We start from the raw sequence: 10,414 nt of genomic DNA on the forward strand, positions 1-10,414 counted from the left end.
CACAATTTTATACATAATCTGATCCAAATATCAAGCAACAATTGTTTTTACATAATATGCTCCTGCCATAAATTGTATATTTGAATAACTATGTACCCGGGTAATGAGAAAATAGGTAATTGTGAGCGTATGACAGCGCCATCTATATAATTTTTGGGCCTGCCTGAAAGGTCCCTCATAGCCTGAAAAGTCCCTCATTATGTATTAGTTTGAGTGATACAAAGAAAAAATTGTTCCCGAAGTATTTTTTGCTCTTATGGTTAAAACAGTAGTAGGTACATACCTGCATATAAAGTATATTGCATTTTGTGTAAGAAATCTAAACTAAAACACACCCCGGACACTTCATACAAACAACCTCGCTTTACACAGACACCACACATTGACGTTATCGTGCACGCGCATCTGTGTGTGTGACGTCTGACGCCATACGATTCAAGTCTACACTTTGTTCGAGGGGGGGGGGGTGAGGTAAACTTAGCTCAGACGCTAGTGGGGGGTGGAGAGTTGCCGTTCTATACGTAGTATTATTCCTTATTCTATGATTAAGCCAAGGTCAACACTGTAAATACCTATGCAGCACAATTATTGTATGGTCCTACAGAATCCTCGGTGCTTGAGTGAGAATCACTCTTGGCAGTTTTTTCTTTCTTTTAAGGGCGAACACAGCCATCGAACAGTCTTCGTCTGGCTTTTTTTTACTCTGTGGAAATAAATAGGTGCATTTTTTTAACGTAACTTACTGTAGCTTTGCCTCGAGTTGGTATATAGTATATACCTACTTACCTATACAAACATACTTACTATGAAAATATTGATTAGACTAGGAGTAGAACATGCATATAATAATCGCGCAAAAATGCATAAGCAAGCCCCATACTTAGATGTTATATTTAGTCTCATGTGCAAGTGAACGAGGCGCGAGGTAATTAGGCATTGATGGCCGACTCATTGCGACCCGTCATCCGATACTAAACACTGTACAGACAGACCTTAATTGCACAGTACACTCCACAATTCTGCATGAAATGGAACATGAAAAAATACGTTATGCCCTCGACCACATTCTGTCATTAGAAACAAGTTAATAACAGATCGCCACGTTCCGTTCGCGTTCTTCTGAAGAGAAAAAACGCTCTCAAGAGAGCTAGAATTAAACTGAATGTAGACGCTTTACGTGATCCATAACGTAACGTCGATATGATTAGAGATCATAGTAGAATCTGTGGGAAACGTGTATCGCTCTGTATAAGTGAGCATCATCGCGAATAGGTAATCAAAACCTGTGACTATAATCGCATAACTACGTAACGCACCTACCTATATAAAAGTTTCTTGCTAAATACATCCTTTCTGGACTAGGAGTAAAAATAAAACATAAACATTGAGATCACGCCTATTTCCTGTTGAGGTAGGCATGGACCACGGAATTCCACTTACTGCGATCCTGACATACCACTTTCGCCTCTTCCACTCACATCAGCCCCCATGCATGCTCGCTAGTAGAACACTTGCGGTTTTATTTGAAAATACATATTTCGTGTGTGTGTCTCTATGTTGACAGACACAATCCTATCTTGTGATTGGCTACAATTTCAATATGTTGACAGGTGTTGACCTTTTTTAACCAATCACTGGGTAGGAATTTTATCTATCATGATACATGAATACCTCTCGGATCTGAACAACTGTATCCAATCGCGACAATAAGCTACGTTAAAACCGTTTTTGTATATTAATCACTAATACAATACCCACGAAATTGATTTTTTAATGAACTTTCTTATTGTACATTGTTATTATGCTTCCCTAGATTGCCGATAGTTGATTATAACATGCTGTATATAATTACCTAGTTATGAAGTAAGAATATTAGCGAACCGATATTAGGCTACTTGCATCACAGATTGAAAACTAGTTTTACAATGCAGTGAATTACTTTGCATTACTTATATTGAATGCTGATAAACGTAACATTGTTTAAGGAAACATACCTACAGATATTAACCCCCCTATCTGTAGGGGATTATGGGCGTGAGTTTATATATGAATCTATGTATGTATGAACCGTAATTTTATACCGATATAACAACGGTACCGTAACCTTAACCGCTTTCAAGCCCTGCTTGAAATAAAAACATAACATAAAAAAACTTCTACTTCTTAATTAAAAAAAAAAAAAAAAACATAAATAGCCTATATACGTCCCACTGCTGGGCACAGGCCTCCTCTCAATCAACCGGAGAGGAAAATAAAAAAAACATGGGATAATTCTACCTAGGTATCTTTGCCTGAGAAAGTGAGAACTATCAAGTTTTGATGGTAAAATCTCTACTAATAACAACATTTTCTACAGTATGACGCGCGGTTCGTGTTTCAAATGTTTGCATCTTCTTTGAGATAGTTTTCAAACATTTTTCTTGGGTATTCCGCGTGATAAGTGCGTGAGAACGACTAAATTGGGTAAATTGATTTTTTGACATTAGTGATCAGCGTAGCGTTAGAATGTACCTATTTGTAGATGTTTTTAGCCTGAGGCTGAGGTCTCACCGAGCAAGCAACTTTAACTCTATAAAACCCCCTGGGTCGTGTATACTAGGTTCAAGATAAATTATAAAATTATGATTAAGTAATAAAGACAGACCTAAAACTAACGGAAAACATTTTCTTTTTTCTATTTAATTTATTTATGAATTTCAATCAAGAAAAACATAATAATAATAAGTCAGACATGTTATCACGTTTTTCTATGACGTCATAATGTGGTTGTTCATACAAATTCCATAGTGATTTCGTGTTTTGACGTTTATTAAAAAGTAATTGATTTGACTAGTTGGAAAGTAGCGTATTTATTGATGGTGACATTATAGCTCACAAGCAGTACACCTATGAACTGCTCCAATGGGGAATGACGGAGTTTGTGCGCCAGTAGCCAATTAGACAGAGATTTCATACCCTCCAAAGGTTCTACTGCATTGTCGTAACGTGCTCTCCAAGCCATAGAGTTTCGAAATGAATCACGCATCTTTCTCGAACTCATTTGTCTCTCGAGATTTCTCACCAAAAACACTATGAGTAGAGCTAAAAATCAAATTACAATTCTCATTCCGTCCCCAAGAACAAAACCTCTAACAGTTGAAAAACGTAAACCAACTGATAAAGAAAAATTTGTCCAGGAAATGCGATAACGCAGAGGCAGTAACAAAGAAATTTCTGAATATTAGAACAATCAAATCATGGTGAACAATTGCGAAAATGCAAGTGGGTATGCAATAATTTGTAAACAGCCGGTGTATGTGTGCGTATAAACACAGGTGGTATTATACCGACTACGTGCGAGTTACGCAATGGCATGCGCTGAAACTCCTGCGCCGGTTCCAACCACGGAAAAACGTGGCCATCTGAATATTTCACTACAAATCGATTTTCTTTTTATCGATAATCTTATGGACATAAAAATGTATGTTTCTTAAATACAGAAAAGATATTTTGATGGCGTGTGATAAAAATAACGAAAAATTTCGTACCAAAATTAGGTAACCTACCGACTTATTATTCACGTTATTTTATTTTAAATTAATCTCTTTTTTTCTAAATTAATTAATAAACTATCCTATGAATGTTGTGCAATAAAGTTAGTATGGATTAATGTTCAATAAAAGTACTTTATATTTGATTTGAATAACAAATTTTCAGGTAAAATAATAGGAATATCTAGTAATAATATTTATAGTTATCTACAGCTGACACGTGCATCGATTTGTTTACATTTAACAGAAGCTGTAGCAATAACTTATATGAAATGACTATTATAATACAGATAGTTAAATGAATAAGTATATTTCTTTGCTTATGTTCTCTTTAACTTCCTGTAAACTCTACTTATTTGTGAATATAAATAATTAGGGACAAACCGTACAAGCTATTCTACTATTAGACTCAGGGTTCATATTCGTTTCCTATTATTATGATAAAAATATTAACGCAACACCCTCTAGGCAGGCTAGGCCGGCAGGCCCTGGCATTACAAGCGAATATGTTATTTTTTTTTACATATTAATTTATTTAATTTAATTGCATATTTGTTTCATTTTAATGTCATAATTATATATAAAGTGAATTTTGTAATTATGGATTTGTGAATTGGCCGAAATAAATAAAAAATCGAATTAAAAGTGAGTCATTTATTTAAAGTTCGTAAATGATGAATGTAAAAAATACTCTTTCGCATTAGAACATGATGCTCAATCGACTATTATTATATTACTTAATATTAATATGATAAGTTATTATTAGTATTATTACTAATAAATAATTGTATCCTATTTGTAGTAATCGTAATCGTAACCGCAGTTTGACTGGCACGTATTCCACGTGACACGTAAATTGTAGCCAAACGTGTAAAGGTGTCACGTTTGATCAATTTTGAGCAAATAATATATCACGCTCGTCGAAGTTTGGCTGCACTTGATTATGGGAAAAACATGTCCTTGAGTATTCGTCATCTCGTTATTTGTTGTCAAATTAAATAGATTAAAACACATAATAACGGGTTCGAGACTCCCGATATTTCGACACTGTTGCAAGTGCTATGATCACGGGATGACTGATGAGATTTGAGTGGAGTAGGTAGATCCATAATTCGAAATTCGGTTGCGGTAAGAACCCGTTATTACGTGTTTTAATTATGATGTAGATTATGATAATAACCGCGTAAACTTAATATAAGTACCTACACAAGGCACTCCATACAAAAATCTCATTCTTACCGTGTGCCACCTAACCGCGTAAGTGCGTGCAAGACTCTTCCTTACTCCTTAGCTGCTTAGGGTTAATTAAAGACTAAAGTAAAAACCAGAGTGGGTGAAGTAAATCTAGCTCGGCGCCCTCCCGACGCTAATAGGTGCGGGGCGGAGTTATCTATACATAGTATTATTCAATAACAAAATTTAGTCTGTATTTAATAGGATTACACTATTATTGAAAGAAAGAAAGAAACATTTATTATTTAGGACACCACAGACACGGATTACATATATATACATTATAATGACATCACATCAGAAGTCAACGCACACACGAAATATTTTCTATATAGAAACATGGAAAACGAACACAGAAACTTATACCTAAATTAAAATGTGACGTCATGTCGGCTTACCCATGTGTAGTGGATGTTATTATACTTAAGATAATACAATCTGTCACATAATCAGAAACATACGTAACTTCGTCACGTCCAACTACGCGTTTAAGTGTTCTGATTCTGACCTGGTCCAAACGAACCCATTACACTAGCGGCATTGCCCCGTTGCACAGCCACTGGTAGGCGTTGGACCAGGTAAGACGCAGACCTAGGGTCACCCCCTCTGACTTTGAGTCTCCGGCCGATCTCCCTGATCAATTCCCTCGCCTCGCTACCCCAAGGACCTGCAGTCTCAAAAGCCACGGGCACAAACACGTATGCAGTTTATAGTATTATTATTTATTCTATGGACGAATTACAGTAGGAATGTATGTTTGCCGTGGGGGTGGGCGCCTCTTACTTCAGTAGGCCGGAGTGAGATGGTGGCTGAGTTCGGATAGGGACCCAGACCTACGGGGTATAACGTAGAACCCTTGCTCAAGGATACGGGTGAAGACCTCAACGGTTGCGGAGGAGATGGGTGCCATTAGTAGTAAATAAGTAAGTATTATTCGAGGTATATACTTCATACAATACCTATAATAAAATATTAAAGATGTTGTACGCATAATTATGTAATATTAAAATGAGTATCTCTTTAGAAATAGGTAGGTAAAAATAGGTATACAATTTCCTTCAAAGCGAGTAGCTTCACAGGTACACATATAATCATAAACAATTACTTCACGCATCGTTTTTTGTAACAAAATTGGATATTTTAGTTTTGTGTCATTTTGTTTGTCTACCTAGTAATAGTGTAACCGCGCTATTTTAAATCTAAGTACTTATATACTATAGTCATTGTATTTTTTGCCATGATAGACTTAGTCATAGCTAGACAGGTGTTCATAAACGTTAGGTAGGTATTAGTGCTAATACCTGTAAACACCATCTAACTTTATTTTAAGTTATATCTGTCATTTTCTTATCGGTAATTGACAAGCATAAAATTTATGGAACACAGATCAATTTTAAGCACAAATCTAAAACAACCGTCTAAAAATTTTACACTGGCCAATAACCCGACAGAATTATGTTGACAGCACACGTCAAACGGTTTGCATACCAGCGAGATACCTTTTTGATTCGCCCGGGTTATCCATTAATTTACTCATTCTTTCTAAAATTAAGAGCTGTAATCATCCGTCTCTTTCCTTTTCGGTGGATAAAAAAATGACAAGTATAACTTAAAATAAAATTAGATGGCGTCTGCAGGAATTAGCACCATTATATGGTATAAATAACAAATAACACACATATAAGAATCTACTTGAGTATTTCAAAAAGATTTTTATAACTTTCACAGTAAAAACATAAAGTATGTTACCTACTTAGATCAAATATGGCTGACCACCCACTATGATGGTCTAACAGAAAGCTCGGTGAAGAGTGGGTACCTACTTAGTTCATCATGCGAATGTACCTGTGACCACCCTTATTGGGAATATAGACGTGGGCTTATATTAATAATTTATTATAAACCCCAATTTGTTGGAATAGACTTCTCAATCGTGGATATATAGATTTATCAAATTATCAAATGTGACTTATCTATTAGTAGAGCTCAAATATCGATTTTATATTTTATTATTTACCTAGCTATAAATGATAATATAGGTCGGTGGTAGGTACTTAGTCTGTATCATAATTAAAACATTTCCTGTTATGGACGAGAGGTCAAGAAGCCGACTGTACCTACCCTATTATAACAACTTGATTTAAATACTGTAAAGCGATCTAGAATTATAATATCAATGTGTTTAAATCTTCCGTTTTCGCTACTTGACATTCAAATCTGCCGACGGGCATAAATTATGCAACGACCGAATGTTTCTATTTTCTTAAAAAAAAACTTACTGGGAGAAAAACATTTTTGTATTTATATTAAGGTAGGTAATAGTACCTATATAGAGTTGATATTCCCAGCAAAAAAGGACTAATAGGTCAGGAAATACTAAAGGAAGCTTTATTTTCTTTTCAATTTTCACTACTTATATAATTATGTAAAAAAATATATAGTCTAGTAGGTTAGGTTAGGGTAGGTTAAGTAGGTAACAATAATTTATAATACCTTAAAATATGTAGACGGTAGACGGGTATATAAATCATAGGTACCTAGGTAGTATTAAACAGAACGACAAGTTCAGTGCAATTATTGATTTCAATAAGATAATATTTTACAATTGTCTCAAATGCGCGGTAACAATTAGATCTGTCAAAGTACGTTTAACAACTAGTGTCGTGACGTTTATGAACATATTGATATATCAGTCGATATTCGAGGTCGATCGATTCTTTTCTATCAAACACACTAATCACTAAACACAAACACTTTAAAAACACTAATGCTCATTATTCTTAATTTTCCGCGCGTCTCTGAATTTTTGTCATAGCGAGAACTATGGTATAAATAACATAATAGTAACAACAGACTAGCCCACCATATATACATTTTAAAAAGCACTCCCTGCCTGTGTGGTTTATTATCGATTGTTAAGATTATAAAAATAACAGCGTCTCATTAAACGATAGGAGAAATTAATGAAATGTAAAATAGGTAATCAACGTTTCTTGTTGTAACCACAATGCACCTAGATAGGTACGCGAGTAGAAATGTGTTACGTACGCGTAATACATCATCAGTACGGGATTGTTTATTTGCATATTTTTATTGATTATATTTGTCTACTTAACAGATGATTAATATATGATGGAAGGAGAGTACCTTGGGAGTGCAATGAGGAATTTCCAGGCTATGGTTCCTCAAAACAAAGATGTCGCTGTAAAGATTTTCCTTATAGAGATAATAACAGACATATAAGCATCTTTTATCATTGTTTTTGGGTATAAATAAGGAAATACCCATTATTATCCTGATCAAAATAAAGAGATAGTTAGTATAGGTAGATAAAAGAGTCAGTATAGGTAGCAACATAATTCTATAAGTACATAATATGATCATCTTCTCTTATCGTGTGGGTTGTGAGGTGGAACCAGCCTCATCAACCCTGGTGTCAGGGTTATGATTGAGCCGCCAGAGGCCCCTGACATGGCTCACGTAGCGATTACTCACTTACATCAGTAAATAGTAACCAGGACCAACGGCTTAACGTGCCTTCCGAAGCAAGGATCATCTTACTTTCGGACAATCAGGTGATCATCCTGTAATGTCCTAACCAAACTAGGGATCACAAAGTGATTTTTATAATATGTCCCCACCGGGATATAATATCGAGCAACAATTATTTTTATTTTGAATAGTTGTGTATCCGAGTAATTGAAAAATAGATAATTAATACGTTAAATCTCGACAGCCCCATCTATAGTATTTTTGGGGAACGTAGCTTTGAAAGTTCCTCATTAAATATACCTAATTTCTTTCTGATTCTGACTCTACGTATAACTTTCAACAAAATAAAATGGTTTGTCAATAAGTACATATCTTAACAAAGTTTTTATTGTCTTCATCAGATAGACAGGTCGATTATATAGTACATTCAAGTACAGGCCAGTCGTCCCCTAACTAAACGGATTATAAGGAAGTGACTGCCGTCGGCACTAGTCGTAATCAGTTAGTTACCTCTATACGAACCAAAGAATGACCTTTGTGTAGATGTCGTGATATGTCCATTGCTTAACACGCTTACGAATTCGTACGAAACGCTCCGTGGAATTTACCGCTAAGATTTTAACATTTAATATCACATTCATAGCTTTTTGCCGAATACATTTACAATAAAATAGGCTTAGAGTGAAGATAGAACTTTATTTCGTAGCAAAAACTTTTGTATAAGTACTTAGTTTTTTCTTAAGTTTTTACTGAAAGTGTATCTAGGTAAATACCTATAGTTATAGGGAAATTTTATCTTTATTTAAACTTAATATAAATAAAGTACGGAAGTATGATATATGTATTATACAAAACGTGCACAAAGATTTTATAAATAATTTCAGTCAATAGTTGCACAAGTGTTATAAGTAGTGCGAGTGTTTGTTTAAGATTTCATACTTATTACAAAATTTTAATCTTTAGGTATAGAAAGTATAAGTAAATTACCTCAGAAGGATTGTGAGTAATTTGTATCTACGTACCTATATTACTCATATAATATAGCTATTACTAATAATTCTAAATATATCCAAATGAAAATAAATAATGACGAGTCAAGAGTGGCTTTGGGTGAGTCTACAATGTAAAACGCCATGGAAGAGGTGGAACGTTCTCCCGTGGACCTTCAATCTTTATTTGTAAAAATAAATAGCTTTCCCAATAAATCACATTGGTCTAACAGAAAGCTTGGTGAAGTGTGGGTTGGGTCTTGGGTACTTAGTTTCTTCTTGCCATGGTGGTACCATAATGTGAATATAGTCATATTAGCTTATGTTATGTTTATAAGTACCTAAGTAGGTACCTACTAGATTTTTAAAATAACTTCACGGAATAGATATGAACGGTATGCGTAATCGTAATCAAATCATTTAATATACAGTACGAAGTAGGTACCTATCTACCTATATTATTTTTCTCTGTGTTTATAGTTATAAATAACGTCATTGTTGAAACAACATTCTACATTAGTTTCCATTTTCCTGTAATTCTGCGTGTTTAGATGATTACAGAAGCCACGTGCTCGGTACAAGTTTGTAATACGATTTGTTTAGTTCATTATGTTGCCGCTCACGACAATACTTACTAGGGCTTTTATTTTAACTAATTGAATTTCTTTACGCAGTTTACATGGAACGTTGTGGCAAAAAACCGCAGAACAATTTCCTAGTCTCAACGCCTCACTTGAATGCACAATGCGTTTAAAAACACGGTGTCAATTGCACAATTGCGTTTTATTTCATACCTTAAACATAGGGAAACTTCTACATTTACAATTTAACAGAAAACATACCTGTAAATAGATGACCGGCAAAATGTACCCGACGTTTCTTAATCAAAACAAATGATACTTTAGTGAATCGTCCGTTTTTTCGGCGATAGTGAAATGTTCTATAGATAACAACTGGTTGTGTACTCAATTGTATACGAAACACACACGTCAGGCGTAAAAGATTAACTGTTTTATGGTTTTTAAAAGTTTTCGAAGTTCTCGTAAAGGTTTACGCGGTCGCGGGCTGCGGAGACGCGTGGTCCGTGTACGTTCGCGGTTGGTACTGACTGGGACTTCAGGCTTCGAGAGTCGAGTTGCGTCAAGCCGAGTCCGACCCGCTACGGTCGTA

General features: G+C 35.0%; 2 protein-coding genes across 6 annotated transcripts in view; one reads left to right on the forward strand and one right to left on the reverse strand.

Annotated features, from left to right (window-relative positions):
* The window catches only part of LOC126368653 (uncharacterized), a 338,846-nt gene that overhangs the window by 129,296 nt on the left and 199,136 nt on the right, over positions 1 to 10,414 (forward strand). The window lies entirely within an intron of this gene.
* Positions 1 to 10,414, reverse strand: part of LOC126368652 (extracellular serine/threonine protein CG31145) — a 129,007-nt gene that overhangs the window by 111,973 nt on the left and 6,620 nt on the right. The window contains exon 1 of one of the 5 annotated variants that reach the window (XM_050012740.1): positions 10,087 to 10,360. The exons of 2 other annotated variants lie outside the window; for them this stretch is intronic. Coding sequence is in view for 1 of the 3 variants with exons in the window: in XM_050012738.1 (XP_049868695.1) it covers positions 284 to 305 (22 nt within the window). In the remaining 2 variants the exon portion in view is untranslated. Of the gene's footprint in view, positions 1 to 283; positions 326 to 10,086; positions 10,361 to 10,414 lie in introns of those variants that run through there. 2 more of the 5 variants (XM_050012741.1, XM_050012738.1) reach the window with 2 other exon arrangements.

The sequence above is a fragment of the Pectinophora gossypiella genome, chromosome 8, assembly GCF_024362695.1.
Source record: "Pectinophora gossypiella chromosome 8, ilPecGoss1.1, whole genome shotgun sequence".
Lineage (NCBI taxonomy): Eukaryota > Metazoa > Arthropoda > Insecta > Lepidoptera > Gelechiidae > Pectinophora > Pectinophora gossypiella.